At 34.9% G+C, this 27,944-nt stretch overlaps 1 protein-coding gene across 1 annotated transcript in view; it reads left to right on the forward strand.

Moving 5' to 3' along the window:
• The first annotated feature begins 2,006 nt into the window (after window positions 1-2,006).
• Window positions 2,007-27,944, forward strand: part of LOC131533808 (SH3 and multiple ankyrin repeat domains protein 1) — a 53,167-nt gene continuing 27,229 nt past the window's right edge. The window contains exons 1-12 of the mRNA XM_058766262.1: window positions 2,007-2,791; window positions 12,097-12,612; window positions 15,150-15,353; window positions 16,901-16,972; window positions 17,087-17,195; window positions 19,273-19,424; window positions 20,303-20,470; window positions 23,947-24,063; window positions 24,708-24,785; window positions 24,968-25,034; window positions 27,195-27,376; window positions 27,466-27,596. Coding sequence (XP_058622245.1) covers window positions 12,145-12,612; window positions 15,150-15,353; window positions 16,901-16,972; window positions 17,087-17,195; window positions 19,273-19,424; window positions 20,303-20,470; window positions 23,947-24,063; window positions 24,708-24,785; window positions 24,968-25,034; window positions 27,195-27,376; window positions 27,466-27,596 — 1,748 coding nt within the window. The 5' untranslated portion in view covers window positions 2,007-2,791; window positions 12,097-12,144. The remainder of the gene's footprint in view (window positions 2,792-12,096; window positions 12,613-15,149; window positions 15,354-16,900; window positions 16,973-17,086; window positions 17,196-19,272; window positions 19,425-20,302; window positions 20,471-23,946; window positions 24,064-24,707; window positions 24,786-24,967; window positions 25,035-27,194; window positions 27,377-27,465; window positions 27,597-27,944) is intronic.

Genomic DNA, 27,944 nt, shown 5'->3' on the forward strand with positions numbered 1-27,944 from the left:
TTTAATGTTTAAAACAGTCTAATCATCTTTAAAATGCTTTTATAAGAATCGAAGAGAAGGCTGCAAGCAGGGGTTTTGTTTTACTGACCAGTAGTCTTAATTAGTGCTGCTTACTAGATCAAGTATCACTATTATTATTGTTTATTCCATAGTTAGAGTTAGTAATGTGATGTGTTTACTTGCATTAAATCCCACAGATTTACATTGAAGTCCTGAACAATTGACTTGGATCTGTAAGCAACCACCTAGCAACTGCATAGCAACGCTTTGACCACCTCAGCGTCAAGTCACAGTGAGTTTTGTAAGAAACCTCTCACATGTTCTTCATAAATCTAAAAATCTAGTTTATTAACAGGATGACTAAGTGCAATCCAGCTATGAGAAGTACTTGAATAAATGATGCATCCTTATGGATAATGTGATTAATTTATACGCAAGATGTTACTGTTTTGGTAGAACAAGATAGCACGTCTATGAGCATATAAGTGGTTTCAGCTCTGTCTTCATGTAATTCATGTTACTAGTTTAATAAAAACACAGATTCGATCAGCTCTTTGAGAAGATGTTAATGCATTAAATAGTGGAGGAACCAAAGTGTTTATCGGCTTCATCGTGGCTCTAAGTTAAGGATGCCGAGCTTTGATGTCATAGTGAGAGGATGGGGTGGGACTTGGGTCCATTTTGAAAGGTCAGAAAACAGGACAGCGGTGGGGAGTAACACACGGCCTAATGCTGGCTACAAACAGGCCACATTCAGTTCCATTTTGAACTGAAGAAAGACATGTATTAGTAATTAGGCAGCAGGACTGTTAGTATTTGACTCCAGCACTGTGGCAGACCTACTTACAGACGCCAGAAAATAGAGAAGTACTGAGAAAACCCATGCCAAGGCCTTCCTAGAACCTTCAACTCACTAGTACTCACTACAACACCACTGCCTCAGTTTACCAAAACTATGCATGTCCAGACAGATATACGGACAGATAGATCGATATACAGACTGATGGGTAGATGCCTAGATAGAGATAGATATGTAGATATTTTAATTGTTGCATTTGTTAAAAAAGTGTTCATTTACATCATTTCATGCAGTTTTGTTGATAATTTATTCTATAATAATTCTGAAATAAAATAAAACATTAAATGAAAAACTTGAGCTTAAAAAACAAAATAATTTGAAATGTTGCCTGGGTGACTAAATAAGTTTACAATAAGTTGAAGTGCTAAAATTAAAATAATTAATTTTTTTAAATATTTTATTTATTTTTTTATCTATATGGTTTGCTTTTTTAACAAACACAGAAAGAAAAAAGGATAAACAAACAATATATATATATATACACATTTCTATCATGACAACTCTGAAGATTTTAGTATGGTAATGGTTATGAGAAGATTTTAGCATGGTAATGGTTATGGCAGTGTTAATGTATTTGGTCTTGGCGGAATAGATGTTGAATTGCTGTAGTTCTAGATTATTGCTGCTGCTGCAAGCAAGTACGGGAACTTGCTACTGCCAATTCATACGGCGATAGAGTGCTGTGAGTATCATAAGTTACATTAATACCCATCAGCCTGCGCCATCTAGAGTTTCATGACTGAACTATACATTATATATATATATATATATATATATATATATATACTGTATATATTTTATAAATATAATAATAATATAAATAATTCATATGTAATATAAATTGATAAAACCTCAACCTGATTAAAAAAAAAAACATTTAAATATGAAAATATAAACATCTAAGCTAATTTAAAATGTCAATGAATACAATAATATTATATAAATAAAATACTAAATTACACTGGTATGGAACACAAACTCTGTGACTTTAATACTTCAGTTAGTAGTTTTAGAGGTTTCATCACATCACCATGAGCATGAGGACTAGTAATTGTGATGCTTAACTAATCAAACAACACTAATAAGGAAGAATTCCCAAACAGGCGTGATTTCAAACCACAGACAGACTCTTGTAAAGCATGCAATGTATTGTAGGTTCTGTCCTGATTTTCTGTCTTCATCTGTTCCGTCTTTATCTGGTGAAGGGCAGTCATTCTCTCTTACCGCTTTGTGTCTTATCTTAAGTGTTTGTTGTCAGTGTCCTCGTGCAAACCTTGTGGTTGAGAGACGGCGATTAACCTCAGCGTGATGTGGACAGGTGATGATTTCTCTAACTCACCCCAGCACGTCGCATGAGCACACGCAGGCAGGCTAATTTCTCCTCTCATTTTTCCATCCATGACCCACTTCTGTTTCAGAGTGTGTGTGTGTGTGTGTGTGTGTGTAAAGATATTTTTCTACATGCACACACACTCAAACACACATATGCGTGGATGCCCTGCATTATACATGTGAAACATCTATGTTTTCCTCTGTGGGATTCAGTGGTTTCCAAGCATAACAGATGACTTCTTCCCACAAAGCCACAGAAGATCCGGATGAAACCCAAGCCTCAGATGCGAGCCAGTTTGATCTGCTCTTAGCATCCGAGAGGCCGTGTGTGTGTGTATGTGTGTGGAGAGCGAGGCTGGAGGGAGGAGTGTTTGAGTGCATGACAGCGAGAGAGATCAGAAGAGAGATTGTTCCAGTGCTAGAGGTGATCCTGCGTGGACGCAACGCCTGGATGTGCGCGGGAAAACGCGCTTATTCCCGTTTTTATGACTGTTTGCTTTGGTTGTGCATCTCTGGACCCTGTTCTGCCCTGCTGACCACGTCTCTGGAGTGAAGCGGCTCTTCTGTGCTGGAATGAGGAAGCTCAGGCTGGACAATCAGGTAATTTCCAGTCGGATAGTGCATCTGATAAAATATGATAGAAACTATTGCATGCATGTGACTCCCGGGATGCTTGAAAGATGACTTTTGGGAAAGTGTTGCAGTTGTGCTGGTGTGCATTAGCAGGACTGTGAACTGCAGTAGTTGCATATGCAGCGCTTTTGACTTCAGTGTGTGTTTTGCTGTAAATTGTGCTGATAGTGAGTGGGTGAGTAAGTGTGTGTGTGTACTGTTTTCCTGGTGTGATGGGCCTGCTGAGAGCAAAGGTAGGTCAGAGTGCGCAGAGAGCATAATTATACACTCTAACTAATGTATAGAGAAACTGTGAACCGTTCATATGTGTGTGTGTGAACAGTTTGAGATCAATTAGATCCATTCGATTTTACTGCACTTTATGCAATGTGATCTTAAGCTGTGTATGATGTGTTTTCCTGAATAGATGTGTGCTGTGCGCATGAGCTATGTTCATTCTTCTTCTTTTTTTTTTGAGAGCAGGGACTGTCAAGATCCAAAAAGTAGCACCATAAAAGTAATCAATATGACTTTTTTGCTGTATTCCAAGTCCTATGATAGTTTTGTGTGGGGAACGAGCACAAATTTAAGTGGTTATTCAGTTATAGTCTTTCAGATTTCATTCACATGTGCATATTTCTCTTGCTCGAACAGTAGAGCGTGGTGTTTGCAACACCAAGGTCATAGGTTTGATTCTTAAGGAATGCATGAACTGATAAAACATATACATCAAATGCAATGCAAGCTGCTTCGGGAAAAAAGCATCTGCCAAATGCATGAGTGTAAATATTAAAATTATGCTCATAGTTGTATCAAGTTACATGAATAACATTTTGTTACCAAAAGCGAAGTTTGAAGTTGAATCTGAAATGCAGTGCAGAAATGTGAATGGTTTTTCAGAGCTGTGGATCTGAGATTATTAGTCAGTATGCTCTGAAGTCATGTGATGCTTTGGTTTTCTCAAAAAAAAGTTGTGCAAAAGTTGTGTGATATTGTAAAGACACTTTCATGGTCAAAACCTGGTTATCTTTCATTGTATGCAAAAGAGGCATGCTTGACTCCCTTTTAAAATCACGCCTGTCTTCGTCTTTCACATGTTCATAAAACAGCACATGTCAGCCATCAGAGAGTCAGTCAGATCTGTTGCACTGGGTCACTTCCTGTTTTCTAGATCTATCTATCTATCTATCTATCCATCTATCCATCTATCCATCTATCTATCTGTCTGTCTATCTATTTATTTGTCTATCCATCTATCTATCTGTCTGTCTATCTATTTATTTGTCTATCCATCTATCTATCTGTCTGTCTATCTATTTATTTGTCTATCCATCTATCGATTGTTCGTTCTATCATTCAATCTATCTATCATTTTATCGTTGTTTTCTATTTTTGGTTCTGTCTGTCAGTATGTCTGTCTATCGTTCTGTCCATCCATGCATCCATCCATCCATCTTTTGTTGATCCTATCTATTGTTTGATCGTTGTTCTGTCTGTCTGTTGTTTTGTCTATCGTTCTGTCTGTCGTTCTGTTCTGTCCATCCTTGCATGTATCTATCCATCCATCTATTGTTTTATCTGTCATTCTATCTATCATTCTAGCTATCATTCTGTCTGTCTATTTTTTTGCTGTTCCATCCATTGTTCATTCACTTGTTTGTTCTGTCTCTATCTATCTGTCTCTCTGTCTATCTGTTTATCATTCCGTAGATTGTTCAATCTGTCTTTCTATCTGTCTTTCTATCATTCTGTCTATCTATTATTCTATCTGTCTGTCTATTGTTCTGTCTACCGTTCCATCCATCCACCCGAGAGCAGCATGGGTCAGTCTGTGACGTTTAGGAGTTGTGGACCGATTGTTGTGTTTTAGTGGAGTTTCTCTGGTCTTGCGTGTGTGCTTTTCTTTTTTCCAGCACTTACTCTCATTCTCGTGTCCTGAGCTCTTTCCCAGCATCGTTTGCGTTCTGTCTCTCCTCGTCCCAGTTTTCTCTCGCACTCCTCCTCTCTTCTAGAGCGCTGACCTCCAATATGTTGTCAAACGAGGTCACGGCTGTGGGTTTCCTCCTCGTTTGGTTCCTTCTCTAAAGCTTCTGCTAATTATTTGGGCTGGTCATGCGTGATTTCCTGTGTAAACGTCACTCTGAGTTGTCTTGTACCAGTTTCACGCTGTTCATACTTTAATCTGGATTAGAAATTAATTGCCAGTTTTGATATTTAACACTGTAGATTAATAAAATCTGAATTTATGTTATTTTTTTTACATAGGATGTTTAATAACATTGATTGAACAATTAAGCATGTAACAATCATGCAGTAGTTGTTTACTTTAGTAGTTTACTGAAAATTAGTGTACATTTTGGCATGTAAATCCACTCTAATTTAGTCCTTTAAAGGGTATTGCAAAAAAATAGTGCATGCTGGATTATGTTTGAAACTAAACAGTGCATGAATATTTAATGGCAGAAGCATTGAGGCAGTAAGCGGTAATGGTGTATCATTGGTTGTGTGTTGCTGAAAAACAAATCTAGCAACGCATTGAATCACACTCTTCACCTTTGGCTCCACAAAAGCACAACTAACTAGCTCTGAATCAGTTTCATAACCCAGAGCTGAAAGTGGCCTTTTACCCGGGATTAAGTAAAGACTTCATCTAAAAGTTAAGCAATCTACGAAAAACCCTTTTCTTGATTAACCTCAAACATATAGAACATGTTGATTAGGCATTATTATTCCAGGAAGTGGTTCTTTTGATTCTCCACCCTTCAGTTTATTTATGATCCGCTGAGTTTCCTCCGGTTGTTCACTGCAGGACATCTATCAGCTTCACATGCACTAGTGTGGTTTTTGTAGGACAACATGGTGTGATAATTTTAGCAACACTGGTAACCGCTGTCCTTAGTGCCTTTTCTCTTCATGTTGATAAATACTGTTACGCACATGTATTTTTCTGAAATGCGTCAGTGCATCTGTATAGTTTTGACAGTTTATGTGGCTTTCGTAATAGCAGCAGGAGGTGTTCCTCAATAAATTACTGGACGTAAAAGGATGGTTGATCACGTAGCTCTGTAAGGGGCTGTTCCTGAATGTGACATGGTTTATTATTAATGTTCGGTTTTTTTAAACAGACAGAGGTGTGCTTTAATGTTTAATAAGTGATTAGACTTATGATTAAATTAGTGAAGAAGTTCCACAGACTTAATTGAAGAAAAGACTTTAACCAAATCTAGAGAATTTGCAACCATCCAGTCTTGTAACCAATCAAAACAGTTTAGCATCCTAACATTGTGGAGCAAAAGTTTAGGGTCAGAAAGATTCTTTTTAAAATAAATGAACACAGCAAGGAAGCATTAAATTGATATTTAAGGCATTTGCAATGTTACAAAAGATTTCTATTTCAAATCAGTTCTGTTCTTTTCAACTTTCAATGCATCAAGAATCCTGTAAAAATTAAATGCATCAGTTTCTGCAAACATACGAAGCAGCACAACGTTTTCAACAGTGATAATAATCAGAAATGTTTCTTGAGCAGCAAATCAGCATATTAGAATGATTTCTGAAGGATCACGTGACACTGAAGACTGGAGGAATGATGCTGTAAAATCCAGCTGCGCATCACGGAAATAAATTGCATTTTAAAATATATTCATGTAGAAAACAGTTGATTTCAATTTCATTACTGCATTCGAATGTATTGGCTTAACACATGCAATTTACAGTTACTCACAATAAATCTCATATGTGATTTATCTGTTTTCACAATGATAAGCACCATTCATGATCTCTGTCACCACGGCTTTTTAGCAGGTGTGAAATGGAAATAGAAAGCGCTTTTGTGCTTTTTTCAAGAGCCCAATCTCACTCTGAGCTCCAGGGAAAGCAGAAAAGACCACCGACACTCGGTTTAATTGTCCGTTGTCATTCTTTTCTAATGGAGCGATGGCCGGCGAGAGACACAAAGAGAGTGAGAGACATGAAGGGACCAATGCCGGACCTGGTTGCTCCACTTCTTTTTAACGGGTTATAAAAGTGGGACAGTCTGTTCCATGGAAGTTCTCCAATTAAAGTTTCTGGGGACCAATTCACTGGAAATATATCTATATTCACCCTGTCCTACATAGGAGGGGGGCGGTGCGCTATGTATGTGAGAGAATGAAGTACAATACGACAGGAGGTGTGTGTAAAAGGGTTTCTTCTCACAAAAAAGGGAGCGAGCGAGCTGAATGGACGCTTGGACAAACCACACGTGGAAAAAGTGCTGTATTTAGTTATTTATGTCACCCAATACTGGTTCTGTTGGACTACTGACTAACTCGCATGCGTTTCTTTGCAGTATAGTGTTGTTTGGCAGGCCTTGTCTTGTGTCCGGTGTCCTCAAACACTGGTTTCTGTGGTCTCTTTGCTGTTTTCGTGGCCTGGTCTCGTATCACCGCTCTTCCCGCTTTGTCCTTGGGCTGCTGGTTTCTGTGTGGCGCCTGCGTTACTCTCTCTGAATCGTCTCTAGAGAGCGAAATGAGGCCAGTGCTCTATTTTTCCCCACCTGCCCCAGTCAACTGCCAATTATACAGCAGAGAGCTAATCAGGCGAGCGAGAAACACTTCTCTGCTTTCTCATTGGTCAGGTTTTATTAGCTGCTGAATATGAGGGGATTCATGCATGTGGTTGACATCTTCTTCTTCGTCTTCTTACATGTCATTTATGGTTGGAGAATTTTCAACAAACTTTATACAAAGCTCAAAATAGTTCAATATAACAAAGCAAGGCTGGATTTATACATGCATGCAAACACTTCTGCAGTGTCCAGCACATGTTGTGTTTTGGATGCTGTGGTAGTGTTCATTTTGTTTAGCTTGTGTTTTTGACACAACTAATTTATGCAATATCTTGTTACTTTCTGGTCAAAATTCTTCCTTTATGGAAAAAAAAAAAATGGGACAAAGTCAGATTGTGAGATATGAAGTTGCATTTGTGAAAAATAGTCACAATGATTTTTTTTTAAAGTTGTATTTCCCATAACTGCAGCTTCATAGTTCACAATCTGTCTGTTTGTCTGTCTGTCTGTCTAACTAACTTAACCAGTGAGACATCACAATGTTTTCAGTGGCTGACCCTGATTAACTCCAGACTCAGTGGAAACCTGTATCAGAAACTCTTGATTTAGAGCTTTATTTCGACATCGCTGTATTTTTATAGATGGAGTGAGCAATTGATTTGGAGAGTTTATGAAGGAGACCATCTGTGTCTCGCTGGCCTGCTTCACTCTTGAATTGGCACCAGTGTAACCAGTCAAGTTTACTAACAGCTTGTCTTAAAGAGTCGATATTTTAGTCTGAACATCAGACACCACACAGTCTCTCTCTGACCGTCCGATGTATATTTCGCACTTAAAATGGGGAAACAATTACTTTAGCAATATGATTGTTATTTTTTATACATCAAAGGTTTTTATCAGTCCATCTGGAAACAAAATTGTGTTCACAAGGTACTGGGTTGATTCAGCGTGTGCTTTTCCGGGTGAATAGTCACTGGATTTACCAAAGTTTACCAGGTTAGTGGCATCAGATCTTTGAATGATATTCAGAGTTTTGTTTAAAGCACGTAAACTAGATGTACAGAACTGTATTTTTTACTTGGCTATATCAGTGAAATGTTCTGTATTTATCGCTTATTTTGTGGTGTTTTTTGTATAATCCGATCACAGAAACTACTACAGCGTAATTTACGTTTTCTTTTAACACCAGTCTATCCTTGAGGTAATCTATTTCTGATAAATCACACACTAAAACTTTAACTTTGTCATAAGAGATCTGAAAATTCATGCATTTTCTGGCATTTCAAAGAATGAAGAATGTGCTGAATTTGAATACAGAGATATATAATGATAAATAATATCCATAATATAAAGATCCAAAATATCTTTGTATTATCCAAAATATATCATATTATTTGGATAATTTAATATGAAATAAATTTTAGATTATTTTTGGAGAATATTATTATTTGGATAATATGTTATTATTAAAACCCAAATTATATATTAAATTTAATATGTATTAAATTAAAGCATAGAAATGTAGAAATAAAAATTGTATTCCAATAATCATTGTAACTATTTCAGTATTTGCAGAGGGTGAATGTGCACTTGATGAACCACAAATAGGTTGTGATATTTAAGGTAAATAACCATCTAAAGCTGTGAAGGGGTGAATCTGTCACCGTGAGCCGTCAGTAATGAGGTGACGGAGATCTCTGGAGGTTTACAGGACAATTTCTAAATGTGGACGTCACTGACGTCAGTGTCTCTTTACAGTATTTACTGTACAGATGACAGGCATCGAGGGAGAGGTGCAGATATCTGGTGCATGTGCATCTAATGCTGTTTAAGGCATTTGTGTGTAGAATAAAGGGGAGGCATAAACATGCTGACTGAAAAATTATATAAATAAATCCAGTGAGTCAGTGTCCCTCTTGTGTGCAATTAAACAACAATATAATCAGCAGAAATGCAGCAGGCTGATGCTTCACAAAGCTACAGGACAGTGACCCAGATCACATGCTCAATGCACCCGATGCAATCTGCAAGTCAAGTTGATTTATTTGTATATATATTTGTATTTTGGTGTTATGGAATTCAAATATAAGATTCAAAAATATCTGTTTTATCAGTGGGTTGTGGGTGAAAGTGAATATGCATGACACCACATACAAGATTTTATCATGGCTGTGAGGTTGCAGCAATTGCAACACTCATTATGAAATAAAGACAGATTAAATTGAAAGATGTAATCTTTGAACATGATTTTATTTAAGCACTTAGGACTGTTCTGCTTGCTGGTCAATGAATTTTAGTGAACAGGATTTAAAAGGTGCTGTATGTAATTTCTTTGACTGTACTAAAGTATAAAAATCCCATAATATGTTTGCAGGTAATTAGATGCTACAACCAGTTATTCTGCTTTGAAATGTGCGTTCCGTGTCGGAATGACTGTTTTTATTTTGGTCTGTGTGACTCTGCCCACTGGCAGTTTACCCAATAGTTTTTCAATACCCAGGGTTGCCAGTTGGTGGAAAACACAGCAGCTATGAAAGCCAGAAAATCGCTCTCCGATATTTTGACAATTCACATTGCAATTCTAAATATTTGTTATTTTTAGAAATAAATTGTGGGAAAAGTCCCACACACTGTCTTAGCTTGCAGATCTTTATTAAATGAAAGGTTTCTGAAGCCTTTTCTGACTAAAACGTGCTTATTTGTTTTAGTCTTTTAACTTATTGTTTAAGGATTGCAGTATTGTTGCCAGGGTGTTGCTATGCATTTACCAAAGTGTTCTGAGTGGTTGTTAGTTCTTTTCCATGTTTTTTTTAAGTGGCTGTTAGTCCGCTGGCTGGGGTGTTGAGTTGTTATTAGTGCTTTACTAGGGTGTTGAGTGGTTGTCAGTGCATTGCTAGGATGTTTGAGTGGTTGTTAGTGTGTTGATATGGTGTTCTGAGTGGTTGTTAGTGTTTTTCTTGGGTGTTGAGTTGTTGTTAGTGTGTTGATATGGTGTTCTCAGTGGTTGTTAGTGCTTTACTTGGGTATTGAGTTGTTGTTAGTGTGTTGCTAGGATGTTTGAGTGGTTGTCAGTGCATTGCTAGGATGTTTGAGTGGTTGTTAGTGTGTTGATATGGTGTTCTGAGTGGTTGTTAGTGCTTTTCTTGGGTGTTGAGTTGTTGTTAGTGTGTTGATATGGTGTTCTCAGTGGTTGTTAGTGCTTTACTTGGGTATTGAGTTGTTGTTAGTGTGTTGCTAGGATGTTTGAGTGGTTGTCAGTGCATTGCTAGGATGTTTGAGTGGTTGTTAGTGTGTTGATATGGTGTTCTGAGTGGTTGTTAGTGCGTTTCTTGGGTGTTGAGTTGTTGTTAGTGTGTTGATATGGTGTTCTCAGTGGTTGTTAGTGCTTTACTTGGGTATTGAGTTGTTGTTAGTGTGTTGCTAGGATGTTTGAGTGGTTGTCAGTGCATTGCTAGGATGTTTGAGTGGTTGTTAGTGTGTTGATATGGTGTTCTGAGTGGTTGTTAGTGCGTTTCTTGGGTGTTGAGTTGTTGTTAGTGTGTTGATATGGTGTTCTCAGTGGTTGTTAGTGCTTTACTTGGGTATTGAGTTGTTGTTAGTGTGTTGCTAGGATGTTTGAGTGGTTGTTAGTGTGTTGATATGGTGTTCTGAGTGGTTGTTAGTGCTTTTCTTGGGTGTTGAGTTGTTGTTAGTGTGTTGCTAGGATGTTTGAGCGGTTGTTAGTGTGTTGTTGGTGATTGCGTGGTTGTTAGTGTGGTGGAATGGTGTTTGAATGGTTAGATTGTTGCTACGGTGTTCTGAGTGGTTGTTAGCTTGTTGCTATGGTGTTCTGAGTAGTTGTTAGTGCTTTACTAGGGTATTGAGTTGTTGTTAATGTGTTGCTTGGGTTTGTAAGTGGTTTGTTAGTGTGTTGCTAGGGTGTTCTGAGTGGTTGTTAGTGTGTTGCTAGGGTGTTTGAATCGTTAATGTGTTGCTAGTGTGTTCTGAGTGGTTGTTAGTGTGTTGCTAAGGTGCTCTGAGTGGTTGTTAGTGTGTTGTTAGGATGTTCTGAGTGGTTGCTAGTGTGTTGCTATTGTGTTTTAATGGTTAGAGTGTTGCTAGGATGTTCTGAGTGGTTGCTAGTGCATTGCTAGGGTTTTGAGTGGTTGTTAGTGCATTGCTAGGGTGTTGAGTGGTTGTTAGTGTGTTATTAGGGTGATTGAGTGGTTGATAGGGTGATTAAGTGGTTAGTGTGTTGCTAGGATGTTTGAGTGGTTGTTAGTGTGTTGCTAGGGTGTTGAGTTGTTGTTAGTGTGTTGCTAGGGTGTTGAGTTGTTGTTAGTGCGTTGCTAGGGTGTTTGAATCGTTAGTGTGTTGCTAGCGTGTTCTGAGTGGTTGTTAGTGTGTTGCTAAGGTGCTCTGAGTGGTTGTTAGTGTGTTTTTAGGGTGTTCTGAGTGGTTGCTAGTGTGTTGCTATGGTGTTTTAATGGTTAGATTGTTGCTAGGATGTTCTGAGTGGTTGCTAGTGCATTACTAGGGTTTTGAGTGGTTGTCAGTGCGTTGCTATGGTGATTGAATGGTTAGTGTGTTGCCAGGGTGTTATGAGTTGTTGTCAGTGCATTGCTGTAGTCTCTTACTGGTCCAAGTCATTTTCTGGTTTCTATAGGTGTGCCTTTATGCTGACTGTTTATGGAATTGGAATTTATTTTAATATCAGTAAAATGAAATGCATCACTGATTATTTTATGTTTCTTGTCTTTTTCAGTCTGTTTAATATTAAGCTGTATGCCGATAAGCAGCATGACTCAGTGTCATGACATCAACATTGCTTGCTGACACGGTGCAGCAAAGGATGCTGGGAAACACCAAGCGTTTTTTTGGCAGCGCCGAAGACAAAGAGGGTGAGGATGAGGAGGACGAGGAGGAGCGATTGAAGAGATTGAAACAAAATGGGATGATTGACATGGGAGACAAGGAACACCAGAACCGTGCCGGACGCAAGGCAGATGGATCCAAACCGGCGGCCGTTGTGATTGGATGGCAGAGAGGAGAGAGACAGCCCAGGGCCGTTAACTCCGCCCAAAGAGGAATCCCGCATTTACCCAGTCAGCCGACTCTTTATCATCAGACAACCAATCAGCCGCTGTATCACCCAGTCTTGACCAATCAGCAGGCCCGGCGGCGTCTGATGGAGCGCAGCATGACCACGGTCACACCTGTGGAAGACTCGCAATTCGCTGTGATTGTGTTCCGCATCGGCATTCCTGACATCAAACAAACGGTCTGTGCATTTCTCTTCACACACATTCACATGCACTCGCAATTTGTACTAACGATTGGCCGATTATCATTTTTACAAGTTCTCTACTCCATCACTTCTTTAATTGCAGCTACAGATATGGTACAGATATTTCCATTTACCAATATTTATTTTTACTTCTATCAATAACTATAATAATAATTGTCAAATAAATAGAAGTAACAATTTAAAATTGATTATATTATTATTATTATTATTATTTATTTTTATATTTATAGTGTAATTTTTTTATTGTTTATTCAAATAAATATAAATAAAATAATAATTTAGAATATATTCTATTATTATTATTATTATTCATTAATACTATTTTTGTTTTGTATTTGTGGTGTAATTTTTTTTAATAGTTTTATTGTTTATTAAAAATACAAATAAAATCCTTTAAAACAGATTCTCTTATTATTATTAATATTAATAATATTTAGTTACTGTTGTTAAATTAGTATTAATAAAATAAATTAAAGTGGACATATTAATAATTAATAATAATTGTTAATATTTTATTTTATAGTAGTTTTTGGTTATTACTATGTCAAATATATGGAAATAAAATAATTTAAAACTGCTTGTACTATTATTGTTATTATGTATAATGAATAATTTATTTTCATTTATTTTGTAGTGATTTATTTTAGTTATTGTGTCAAATAAATGAAATCAAAATAATAATAATAATATTATGAAGAAATAATGTCACATCTTTTCTACATATTGCTCATTTGGCACTTGGTACAATATTGTTCAATCTCTAATTATCCTTCACAGCATTCTGATGACATGGAGAGTGAATGGAGACTTTTGCTTGAGTCTTCTGCTTCTCAGATGTTTCTCATGCGAAAATGATTCCTAGAGTCTCATATGTCTCCTCTAGAGTTTCAGATGAGATCTCAATAATGTCTCAGACCGTGCTCACATTTGCCAAAACACCAAAAAAGTCAGATATCTCAAAATGAATGCAAACATCGCTTTTGTAAGATCTGATGCTCACGCGTCATTCCTAAACACACACACTGTACAACAGTAAATGTTTCTAATGAGCTTCTGAAATCTTCAAAGAAACACACACACACTTTAATATACTCTGGATCTGTTGTGTCTCCCAAGGTTATCGTGGGAGGGATCGAGACATTAGAAGAAAATTAAAAAATAAATTAATTCAGGGGGAGAAAAGGGGAACATGGGACTCCGTAATGAAGGAATATTTACTGCGTTTGTATATTAGTGTGTGTGTGTGTGTCAAACTATTCTGGGGAAATTTTAAATAAACACACACACTGAGCTTGAGTTCCTCTGGTGATTTGTGTGGGAGCTCTGACCTGATTTAATGTCAAAATCGCTCTCATCTAAACTCATCTAAACTCATCTCAACTCCTGACTCGATTAGCAGCTCACTTTAACGCACTCAATCACGGCACATTAACAATCCCCAGATAAAGCTGCATATTATGAAGTTTGGTGTTGGATTTTAATATGCAGGATGGTTTATGGTTTACAGTATGCCAGAAGCCTGTTTTAAAGCTTTTGAAAGGGCTTGTAAAAGTGATTAAGTTCCAATGCAAATGACCTGTATGTTGTATCATATACATATTCAACAGGTGTCATTAATATTTTAAACATACAAAATGTTTCAGGTTCAGTATAATCTTTGACATGTTGTTGTTCATGTTCACCACAGAAAATGATTGCAATGTACTGCAAATATATTTACAGAAATGGATTTCAGTTTCATTTTAATAATTTTAAATATAATATTTAATTTTTATATTTTAATGTTTTTTTTAACCACAGAAAATTATTGCAACATATTGCAAATATGTGTACAGTAATGGGTTTGTGTCATTTTAATAATATTAATAATTATAATATTTAATATTCAATAATATCTGACATTCTATTATAGTTTTTTGTTAATATTTTGAATATTGTATTTTCTTATTATATTTCTTATTTCTTATATTTTCTGTTTTCACTTTAATTTCAGTTAAAGTTTTAATAATTTAGCTGTTTTTGTATTTTTTGTTTTTAAATATGTTAAATATTACTAAATATTGAGATAATATATTTAATTTATTTAAAAATATTTAATTTTACAGATTTTTAATTTTAGTGTTTAAATAACTATATGAAAATAAGAAATGTTGCCTTGGCATCTAGCTAGCTAAAATAGTTTTTCATATTTTATTCAATTCAGTTAACGTTTATTTTGTTTCATGTAACAAAAAATTGATTTTTTTAATGCATTTACAATGAAAATTTTGCATGCAGTTATATGCACATTTCTGCTTGTAAACCTCCAGAATGTCTTTCCAGTAGACATCCATTGTAAATACATTACTGTAAACAGGACTTTTGTATGAGTTCTGAGTCAAAATGAAGCTCGGTGGTGAACAACGGCACATCACAGATGCCGTCAAGAAAGCTGAAAGTTATTTTGAACTTTAAATCCAGTTCAATCTGTTGTTCTTATGAACCTGTTTTCTCTCTCTCTCCGTCTGTAGAAGTGTTTGCGGTTTGATCCCGATTCAAGCGTTTGGAGCGCGAAGCAGCAGATTATTTGTTCTCTCAGCGAGTCGTTGTGGGACGTTTACAATTACGGCCTCTTCCAGCCAGCTGGAGACGGACGAGATGCCAAGTTCCTGGAGGAGGAGCGCTTGCTTCGAGAGTTCGCCCAGTCCCTGGAGAAGGGAGTGCCCTACCTGGAGGTGCTGTGGAGGATATGAGATCACAGGCTCACAAACACTACACAACATCACCCAGAATGCTGCTAAACCTCATAAAATACTGTAAAAATACAGGTCATTTAACACTTGTCGAGCCTATAGGGGCAAGTTGTCACAATAGGAACCTGCTGTTTTATTGATAGCTGAGAAGAATAACACTTTACAATAAGGTTTCATTCGTTAACATTAGTTAACATGATGTAGCAATAACAAATACTTCTAAAGTATTTATTAATCTTAGTTGATCTTAATTTCAACATTTACTAATAAATTAATAAAATCAAAAGTTATATCTTTTAATATTTTATTATATTTTCATATATCTTTTAATATGAATATTTATTGGACCTGAGCTAACATTAACAATGAATACTTACATTTTTATTAACCAATTCTAAGATTATTAAACACTGTAACAAGTGTATTGCTAATTTTTGTTAATATTATTTAATGCATTGACATAAAATAATGGGACCTTATTGTATGAAAAATTATTTTCATACAATAAAATAATTTTTAAATTATTTTAAGTTTAAATAAGTTGTTTAAACTTATTTGTGTTTAAACAACTTATTTATTTTCCACAACTTATTTGTGTTTAAAGTGTATAATGGTTTTAATGGCATTACAGCACAATTTAAACATAAAATAAAAATCATGAAACAGCAATAATGAACTTGGATCATTGTTTTGGCTTTCATAAATGTGGTGTTAATGAATATAAAATATAAAAAAATAACACATAATAAAACACATGTGACAACTTCCCCTAACCCGACATTTATGAAAAACATTTTCCTGAGGAAAAAGGCTCAGCCTTTCTGTTCAAATCTGCCTTAATTATATAGTTGACTCTTGTCTGAATTAGTCCTGTCAAACGATTAATCGCATCCAAAATAAAAGCTTTTGTTTACATAATATATGTGTGTATGCTGTGTATATTTATTATGTATATAGAAATACACACACATACAGTATATATTTTGAAAATATTTACATGTATATAATTTATATATTTATATTCTTATATTTTATGTTATATAAACATAACATATTTTTCTTACATATTTACATGCATGTGTTTGTATTTCTATATACATAATAAATATACGCAGTATACACACATATATTATGTAAACAAAAGCTTTTATTTTGGAAGCGATTAATCACGATTAATCGTTTGACAGCACTAGTCTAAATGTAAGTCATTTTTACTCTAATTTAAGATTTAAATTGTTTAATTACTCCGGTATATTTAAAAAGATCTGTTTATTTGTATTGTATTTATTTTATTAATATGTGTGTATATCTTTTATTTTATTTTGTTTTGTTTTGAACAGTCCTTTACTCCTTCGAACTGCAAAACAGAAATGCATCACATTTAAAGTCTCCAGACGTGACGCATTTCTGGTTTGTAGTTTGAATCAAACAATCTCATCGTCTGTTTTGAACCTCTTGATTCTCAGAACTTGTAAACTGACAAAGCTTTGACCAGTTCTTCCTCTCTTCCTGGTGTCTTTAACTTACAGTTCAGGTACAAGACGCGGGTCTACAAACAGACAAACCTGGATGAGAAACAACTAGCGAAGCTACACACCAAGGTAGGTATAGCTGCTAAAACAGATCGTATATAATTGTAGAAATGGTCTTTTGTGGAAAGGTGGATGTGTTTTATAGGAAGGAGGTGAAGTGTCTGTGTGTGTCTCCCTCTACAGGCCAATCTGAAGAAGTTCCTGGATTATGTTCATGCTGGAGCGGTGGAGAAGTTGAGTAAAGCTCTGGAGAAAGGACTGGACCCTAACTACCACGACACTGAGAGCGGAGGTGAGACTGTGTGAAGGCTCAGGAATCATTTGGGAGTCTCCAAATGGTACTTTTAAAAATATGCCTAAATAAACTTAATTGCAGCTTGCAGAAAACTGATTTTTGAAAACTTTTGTTTTCTCTTCATTTGTTAACATTACTTAATATTAATTCATGTTAATTTCATCTAAAGCATTAAAATCAGACACATCTGTTAATATTATTTAATGGAACTAAATGTTAATGCAGTTAACATGAGCTAACAGCTTTATTAACTAATATTAACAAAAATGATTAAATGCTGTAACAAATGTATTGCTTATTGTAAGTTCATCTTAATACATTGACTAACATTATCTAATAGGAACTTATTGTAAGGTGTAAAATGAAAAGTAAAAAAAATATATATATATATATATACACACACACATATATATATATATATATATTTTTTTTGTTAATATACTAAAAGATCTAAAACTAAGTAAAGTAATAAAGATTAATGAATAAAATAAAAAGGTTTTCACTTTCATTCTTTTTATTTGATTGTGTTTGATAACATTAGTTAATGCACTGTGAACTAACATGATCAAACAATGAATGACTGTATTTTTATTAACTAACATTAACAAAGATTAATAAAGAGTGTAATAAACGTAGCGTTCATTGTTCGTTTGTGTTAATTAATACATTAACTTATATTAACAAATAACACCTTATTGTAAAGTGTTACCATAATTTTTGGTTTTCATCATTTTTATATTATTCTTTTTTACCATATTAAAAAAATTATAATAAAAATGACAAAAAACATACAACAAAATTACTAAAACTAACAAAAATGTAAGTGAAAAAAACAAAAATGAAGTGAAAAATAAAATTGAATTTAAAATATTTACAAAAACTGTAATAGTATAGCATTGATACTAAAATAGCCCTGGCCTGGAGGTTAGATCTGTTTTTTTTAATCTAGTTATGTTATAGTAGATGTAGATTGAACGAAGAATATGTTTGACATTTTCAGTTCAGATGAGCGTCATTGTGTGGGCAACATTTCCCTGTCAGATTCTTCTCATTCTTTGACCTTAGACTCAAAGCTCATTATGTTCATGATGAGTCTGTTCTCGCGATCTCTTGTGCTTTTTCATTTAAAAGATGCTTTTTATTTGATGTGACGTTCAGCGCACTAATTGCAGCGATGTTCTGGAATAAGTAGGAGTTCAGTATTTAGCTTGCAGGTGCTATGATGTCATCACAGTTTCGCTGCAGCTCATTGGTCAGTTGTAATTGAGAGGATCCTTTCATATTTGTGGTTGCAACCTTAGATAGCTTACCATATTTAGTGAGCTGGATACTGCACTGTAAGACAAAAATGGACAATGTCATGGCAGAAAATTACCAAATTATTGCATAATTCAAAAGGTAAAACACCTGTGAGGAATCAATACAGAATTTTTTTCACACTGTACTGTTAACACTGTACATTTTTTACAGACTGACTGTATGGAGTCAGGTCTAATTTATTTATATAACACGTTGTTTCAAAGCAGCTTCACTTCAGCAATAAAACAGGAAATGTTTTACGAAATGAAATGTTTTACAAAACGAAAATGATATAAAACTAAACTTAAAACTAGAAAGCTGCCCAGCTCATTTTACTGTATTTTGTGTTTAAGTGTATTTAAGTATTAAACGCTAACTGAAATAAATATTTTAAATAAAGTTGTCAATGCAACTTTTCTCATTTTCATTTAGTTTAAGTTAAAATAATAAGATAACTAAACTAAATAAAGTTGTATCTGTTAAAGCAGTAAAAATAATTTTGTACTGTACAAAAAATTATATAAAACTAAACTAAAATCTACAAAGGTGCCCCCCTCAGTTTATTTTATTTGAATGTATATTATTTTATTTTTTAGTTTAATACAGCGCTTTTAACTCAATGCCTTACTAGCTGTTTCTTTGAAGTTTACAGGCAATTTCTAAATGAAAATAGCTTCCACACTACAGTTTTTTGAGTGTGTGTTGCCTGTTTCTCTTAAATAAAGCTGTTCTTCTGTAGCTGTAGTGTCAGTATCTGTTTTCATCTGTTTCTCAGAGACTCCTCTGACTCTGGCGGTTCAGGGCAGTCTGAGCGTGGAAGGGATTCGAGTTCTGGTGCTGAACGGGGCTCATGTGGATTTCAGATCCAGAGACGGACTCACACCCCTCCATAAAGCAGTCAGAGCGCACAACCAATCCGGACTGATGGTACAAACACATGCAGTTCATTCACAGCATGATAGATGAAAATGCATTTGAAGGAACAGTTTTCTGGAAATGTACTCACCATCAAATCATTAAAGATGTAGATGAGTTTGTTTCTTCGTCAGAACAGATTTGGAGAAATGTAGCATTACATCACTTGCTCACCAGTGGATCCTCTGCAGTGGATGGGTGCCGTCAGAATGAGAGTCCAAACAGCTGATAAAAACATCACAATAATCCACACCACTCCAGTCCATCAATTTATGAGTCACCAAATATGAGTTCTCTATCCATAATATTGCTTTATCCAGTGGAAAAAGTGGTCTTGTCTGAATCAGGAGAGAAATCTGCACAGATCAAGCACTGTTTACAAGCCAAAACAGTTCTAAACAAATATGTGGCTGGATTTTGATGTGAGAGACAACAGGAGATGGACTTTTTCACTGGAGGAAGTGTTAATACGGATTATAGATTTATATTTTGGCCAGAAGCAATATTTAATAGTTAAAATTTGTTTCTTGCAAACATGCAGCTTTTGGCTTCACAAGATGTTGATGGACTGGAATGGTGTGGATTACTTGTGGATTATTGTGATGTTTTTATCAGCTGTTTGGACTCTCATTCTGACGGCACCCATTCACTGCAGAGCATCCATTGGTAAGCAAATGCTAAATTTCTCTAAATCTGTTTCCATGAAGAAACAAACTCATTTAGGATGGCCTGAGGATGAGTAAATTGTCAACTTTTATATTTGGCTGAACTATATCTTTAAACACCATTTAGTTCCACTTCATTTACGGGTTAAACTGATGGTGACAACTGCAAAAGATCGATTAGTGCATCTTAAATCTTAACATGCATTACTCTTCATTTGATCCTAGGCGCTGCTGTCTTTGGGAGCTTCTCCAGATTATCGAGACCGCTGTGGACTGACGCCGCTGTACCATTCGGTGCTGACAGGGGGCGAAACGTCCTGCTGTGAAACTCTGCTGTACTACAGAGCACGGCTGGGCGTCAGAGACGAGAACGGCTGGGACGAGTCACACCAGGTGTGTTTCTGTGTTAAACACAAGACAATAATATACATGTCAAAGTCTGTGACTATATGTGTGCATACATGTGTCTGTGTTTTTTGGTTTATATTCACATCATTCTCTCTCTCTTTTTTTGGTTCTCTTTTCATCTCTCTATGTGGTCCACGATATTTATATAAAAAAACGTGTGCTTTGCTACATTAGATGACTAGAAATAGTAGACTTGAGCATTCAAGTGTGGATTTTTTTAATTGTTTACATTTTAAAAAATTCAAATTTGATTTGAATAACTCTCTCATGTCTCTCATGCTAGTCTCTCATGCTCTTCGCCGCCTTGTTTCTAAACACCTGTGCATATTTGTGCATGTTTCATCTTTGTTCATCACTGTGTCTGTATTCGTAAGCACCTGGACTTTCTTCATCCTCTGTTGAAGATGTTTTTCCACCATATGTTAGATGTTGAGACCTTTACCTTCAACCTCATTACACAGCAAATTAAAAAAAGGCTACTTATTGTGTAGTAACCTAATAATGGTGCTAAATGCAAGCACTAAAACGCAACTATACATGTATAAAGTTAATTAGGCTTGTCAGTTGTTTAAAAATGAAGGTGAAATGCTTCTTGCTACAGTATAATTTGTTGTCGACATGTATCTGATTAAACTCAGATACTGTATATATGTTATTACAATAAACTCATCAGAGTACAGTACAAAAATAGATTCTGTTGTTTACTAAATCTATTAAATAGAGGTGCTATTGTTTATTCAAACTATTAGAAATAACTGGAATAAAATAAAAGAATATTAGATGAAAAACTAAATATCAGATGAAAGAATTTTATGAAATTATGTTTATTCATTTTTTTCTATTACTGTGTATTATTTATTTAATAAATTAATTAATTTTGTAATATGTATTTACTTATTTTTGAAACTGTACAGCACTTTGGGACATTGTGTGTTTTAAAAGTGCTTTATAAATACATTTTGATTTAATTTAATTTGAAGTAAATAAATACTAAAATTAAAGCTGAAATAAAATTAATTAAAAAGGATAAAATGATAATAGCACATAATACAATTACTAAATAATGCAAAAAAATATAAATTAAGTACTAGGGGTGACCCTGAATAGTTGAAGATTCAATGCTTCGAAAGGAGGAGCCTGATTCGACTCCGAATCTCACAGTCAAATATTCGCAGAGGTGTTATGATCATACCATTTTGGCAATAAGGGGGTGCTCAATGCCTGATTTCACATAGAACTAATTTTCTCCCAATAAGCCTTTTTGTGATTTTTGTACTTTTTGTGCACAAAGAAAACAAAAATAATGACTTTATTCAACAATTAGTCTCCTCCGCGTCACCCTGGCGCCATTTTGGAGAGTATCACATACGTAAACAACATATGTACGTGAATACGTTGTTTACGCTTTGATCTGAACGTAAACAACGTATCCACATTCATATGGCACCAAAATGGCGCCGGGGTGACGCGGAGGAGACGAATTGTTGAATAAAGTCGTTATTTTTGTTTTCTTTGCGCACAAAAAGTATCCTCGTAGCTTCATAACGTTACGGTTGAACCACTGATGTCACACGATTATAGTACATAATAAAATGACTAAAACAATATGAAAATATAGATAAGACTGAATCAACACTGCTGCCGAGTATGTGAAACTATGTTGTGTCAGGTTGTACATATTGCCTAATCATGTAAATCCTGAAGCAGAATCATGTCAGAAGCTCTGATTTAGCAGATGTTTTATCCAGTGCACTTATCACAGTTCATGTCTCCCTGCAGCAACCTGCAGTTAAGTGCTTTGCTTTAAGGCAGAACAGTGATAGCGCACGGCTAGAGACCTTCCAGCACATCAGCTCTGAGATATAACCACTACACCACACCAGCGACGTCATGAGACACACTGTGCTTCTGTCGGCAAACCCACTGTGGGCGACTGAGCCTACAGCCACATGAATCCTGCAGGCCAATCACAATACAGTACAGAAATGTCTTCAACAAATGGAGAACAGCATCTAGGTTCCTCTGAATCATCTGTCAGACACTGTCCATAGTCCTCCGCTGTCTGTCTCTCTCTCTCTCCATAGATCAGACATGAAGAGGCGTTTGGAGAGGTTGAAGTTCACAGGTACCCATCTCTCATCTCTCATTTCATTCATCGTCTTCTGCTGTCTGTCTGTTGCCTGGTTTTAAACAAAAGTTTCTCTTTTTAATTCTCTGTTCTTTTCTCTTTCCTTTCTAAGCCGTTTGTGTACAAAAATATATGAATATATTCATTTTCTCCAACCACCTACAGTACCTGCCTGTTTCCCACACATAATGGTACCATGGTACGACTCCCACAACACCCTGAGAGCACAATGATTATGTATATATCTCCTAAATTAAGTCAGAGATTAAATTGTGTGCTTCCGGCCCATAAGCAGAACAATCAGGAGAAATTCAATTCGAAGTACAAACTCATGATATGTGCTTTTTAATGATCAGTAATGACTATCCAGAGAGCAGAGCGAAATTAGTGTAGTTAAAGCTAAAACTAAAACCATCAAGTAACTTAAAAAAAAAAAAAATTATATATATATATATATATATATATATATATTATTTCAGCTAGTTGCCAAGGCAAAATTTCACATTTTCCTTTATAACTTGAAAAACTGAAATAAAAATGAATAAAAACTACATAGATAAATAACAAATTTAATTAATATGACAAATTTAGTAAAAATTTAAAAACATTTTAATGAAAATTGATTATATAAAAATAAAAATATTAATAAAAACTAGAACAATATCTCAATGATACTTAATGCAGGGGCAGAGTTGTCAATATAATAAAACAAAAACAACAACAACAAAAAAAAGTGGGAAAAAAAGAACTAAAATGTACATGAAAATTAATAATATAAAAATAAAACTAATTCCAATAAAAAATATTAATAAAAACTATAATAGCAGTGATACTAATATAATACTGGGGCAGAGTGGTAGATTTGAAAAATCCCCAATAAAATTACTAAAACTTTAAAATAAAATAACTAAAACAATAAAAATTAATAACTACAATTAGATACTTATTAAATAATATCTCAATAATATTAAAATAACATTGGAGCTGAGTGGTCAGTATAATAAAACAAAGACTAATAAATATGAGAAACTATGAAACTTTAGCTAAAATTAAAATGAAAGTGGATAATATAAAAATAAAATGTAATTCAAAATCTAAATTAAAAGCGGATTGTGGTAATACTGTAATATATATATTCATAATCAATAATAATGTTAATTTGGGGAAAAAAGTATAGAATATGTATCATAATTTTAGGGTCAACAACAGAACGATATGGCACTTTCTGACCTCTTCACTGCCCTCTTTTGGTTGTTCCTCTGATTTTTCCTTGTTCTTCTGAAGTGGATGTGGTCTTGTTTCTTTAACCTCTGTTTTGTTCACTCAACTGTAGGCGTGTCAGCACGGATTCGCCCAACACTTAGAACACCTTCTGTTCTATGGGGCAGACACCACTTCCCAGAATGCATCAGGAAACACTGCCCTCCACATATGTGCCCTTTACAACAAGGTAATCTGACAGTATCTGACATTAAAAACAGATGTGACACTGGTGGTTTTACCTTGTTTATCAAAGTGTAGTCCAGTCCTATGTTAGTATTAATTATATAGTAGTTTTTAAAATATTAATATTTTTTAATTATCTTAAACAATTTAAATTATTATTATTTTTTTTTCAATTTTCAATTTTTTTTATATTATTTAATTTTAAATATTTAATTAAAATATTTATTTTAATTTAGTTATTTCCAGCTTTATTCGGGGTTTCTTAAAAAGTCTTAATTCACCATTCCACAAATTAAGGCCTTCGAAAGGTTTTAAATCAGTCTTAAATTCATGAAGTCGTGGCATTAAATGTTGCATACAATGAAAACAATGAATATCTTCCTCTGTATTTTGGTCTTGTTTTCCAAAACAAATATCTTTAAATCAAGATACATTTAATTAAGGAGCAAAATGAAGTGAGTTTATTTGTTAAAGACGAGCAAATATCAATCATTGGGAAATGAAAACTTGTTTTCCCTTTGAATTAAGTAGATTTTTCTGAGCCCATTGGGAAAATTGTTATTTTTTTCATCATAAACTTCTTATCTTATGTCGTTTTGCTTCTCAAGTAAATGGATCTTGATTTAAGAATCTCCTCTGCCCAATCAGGAGAGCTGCGCCCGGGTCCTTCTGTACCGAGGAGCCAGTAAGGAGATGAAGAACAAACACGGCCAAACCCCCTTCCAGGTATCGTTGTACATGTTGTACATGCATGTGGGATGTTTAACCACTGTACTAAACATAAGGCTAGCAAAACAATGACATTTAGATTGAAAAATAGTGAGTGCATGTTTCCTAGAATTGCAAAGATTGTCCTCATATTAAAGACTGCATTGTTGCAAAGTCTATTGCAATGCTGTTTTTGGCAGGTTGCTGTGATGTCTGGCCATTTTGAACTCGGAGAAATCATCAAAAATCACAATGATGCAGATGTTGGTAAGTGTGCATTTAAAATTTGCGTAATGGCTGAAAGAAATAAGTATACCATAGTTTTATTCTAAATCTAGCTTGTGCAGGCTGTTCTTTAAGAACATGGTTTTGTTGCCTTGCCAAAATATCTTATTTTGGCCAAATTGGAAGCCAGAATCACATGCGTCCTTCATAGAGAAGCCAAAATCCAATTGTAGGTCAATTTTATTTTATTTCTTTAATGACATACGAAAATAAATAAATAAAAATTAAATTATAAAAAATGAAAGTGCTCATGAACAGTAATTTAATCTAATTAAATGAGAGTTGTATCATTAGCTCATATACCAGTGTTGTTATTGTTAACTGAAACTAAATCTACCCATTTTAATATATTAAGTATTAAAATATATTAAGCATATTTGGTAACTGAAATAAAGCTAAAATAAAAAAAATTAATAAAATAAAAATATTAGATGATAAACTTAATAAAAAATAAAAACTGAAATATGTTTGAAGTACTAACATTTCTAAAATTAAATCTGACATAAAAGTCTAAATAGAAATATATATATATATATATATATATATATATTAGTGCTGTTAAAATTAGCGCGTTAATGCAGGCGATTAATTTTTTCAGTTAAACGCGAAAATTATTTAACGCCGTTAACGCAGGGGCGGAGCCTAGGGTTGGCCACCCCACTCACAACTGCTAATTCTGTCTATTTTTTCTCGACAAGAAGTGCCTTTATTCAGTCGCAGAACGTCTTTACGAGCACATCAAACAGGAGACGTTTAAGATGCGTGCTCCAGCTTCACTTTAGCAGCATGCGTGAGTCAAAGAGCGCAGAAACTGTACTGTGCTCGCAGTGCATGCTCTACAACACACGCACAAAGGCGCTGGCGCGCGCATAGCCTGTGTCATTTCATATCAAATCGCGAAAGAAACTACGTGCATACATCAGTTAAGTCATGAAGTTACCAAAAAGGCGATTAAAGCTGCCATAAAACTGTGCGTGCATGTAATATATTTTATATGAGTTACATTAAGAACATGTCTCTGAAATGGTTTTCAAAACTGTCCTGGAGCATCCTAGCACTGTCTCCCTCATCTAACACACCCGATTCAACTCGTCAGCTCATTAGAAGAGACTGAAATGGGTCAGAAAAGGTAGAGTTGAGAGAAAATACGATGCGTGTCAGATCCACGTCACGTTCAGCAGCGGCAGCTCTTAAAGAAATAGCAGCCAAAACAACCTACTAACCAGCTGCTGTGATGTCTGTTCATCAAGAACAAAAGAAAAAAGAGGAAATCAATAACTTTTATAGTTTTAAGGATTCATCTGTATTTAGTTTAGAATTTAGTGTTTGATAACTTTATTCAATTTCTGTATATTTCTGCTGAGGGGCACAGGTAGCTAAATATGACATTTATTATAATGGGTTTATGTGAAGATTGTTTTAAGTTCACTTAAATTAGAAGTTATTTTTAAAGTCTAATAAATGTTAAAATTGATAGCTCTTAATTATAATGTAATGTTTAATGGCTATAGTCTGTGGCTAAATATTAGGGAACATTTTTTTTATAGGGAAATCAGTTTTACTTGGTATCAGTGATACTGGCCTTCAGTCATAAAAAAGATGCCATTAAACAAATATAAAAAAATATGTTGTTTGTAAATTAATTTGAAGATTGAATGTGAAATTATTGCAATATAAAAGTATATTTAAAAACTTTAATGTTAGGTGGGATTAATTGTGATTAATTTCAGAAAAAATGTGTGATTAATTAGTAAAAAATTTTAATCGGTTGACAGTACTAATATATATTTATATGAAAAGGCACTTAACTACATTAATAAAACCTAAATTAAAATGAAAACTGAAAATATCAAAATAAAACTAATTCTAAATATTAACAAATTCCAATAAAGTAAATAAATAATACTAAAATAACACTATTAGGAACTTGCTAAAGTCAAGCTCCATTTGAATCAGTTCTGAGTTGTATTTCTCACACACTTCATTATTTTCTGCCTATGTAGTCTTTCCAAATCGCTTGCTTGTGAAGTTCCTTTGAAGGCAGATGCCTATGTAGACATCAAGGCAGTTCTCTAGGTTTTGGAACAGAGCCCATCTCTATATAATCTCTTCTTCTCTAATCTTTTATTCTTTTCCCATCAGTTCCGTTTTTAGAAACTCCAAAATACACTCCTCTCTTTATGGACAGTATGTTGAATCAAGCCATCACGGCCGGCCTTCAGCATCCTCATCCGCTGCTCCGCGCCAAGAGCGAGAACACGATGACAACGCTCATGGATCCCGTAGTGCTGCCCGCCGCTGCCGCCAGCATGCCACCTGCTCAGGTAGCCCTTCACCTCCTGCTGGTCATCAGGGGAACACGTGAGCACAGACATCAGTCCGCAAATCATTCCTTTTCTCTGGTTCCAATCAGACTCAGCGCCGGGCCTCTTTCGCTTTGAGGAGCTCCAGCAGTCCCCGTGGAGCCCGAACCCGATCCCCGTCCCGAGGGAGAGAAGGAGGAGAGACGGAGGAAAGGCAACAAAAACAACGAGGGAGGCAAGGGTGAGTTTAGATACCAACATCTGTCTCTGGTGACCATTTTGATTATTGTATATAACAAAAAAAAAAAAAAGTTGAGCCAACTTAAGATTTTTGAGTTTTCTCAACTTGTTGTTTTAAGTTTATACAACAAAAAGTTGAGACAATTCAAAATTCTCCTACAAAAATAACTTTTTTTTTTTTTTTCTTTTTTTTTTACAATGAATGTGGTGTTTGTATTTTTGTATTTTTATATTAAATTAGCAGATTTGGCAGGTTAAATAAAAATCACTAAAAACCCTAGAAAACTGATTTATGAAACCGAGTCTGTATGAACCAATTCACTAAACTAAATACATAAATAGTTTTAAA

This window comes from Onychostoma macrolepis, chromosome 24 (assembly GCF_012432095.1).
Source record: "Onychostoma macrolepis isolate SWU-2019 chromosome 24, ASM1243209v1, whole genome shotgun sequence".
NCBI lineage: Eukaryota > Metazoa > Chordata > Actinopteri > Cypriniformes > Cyprinidae > Onychostoma > Onychostoma macrolepis.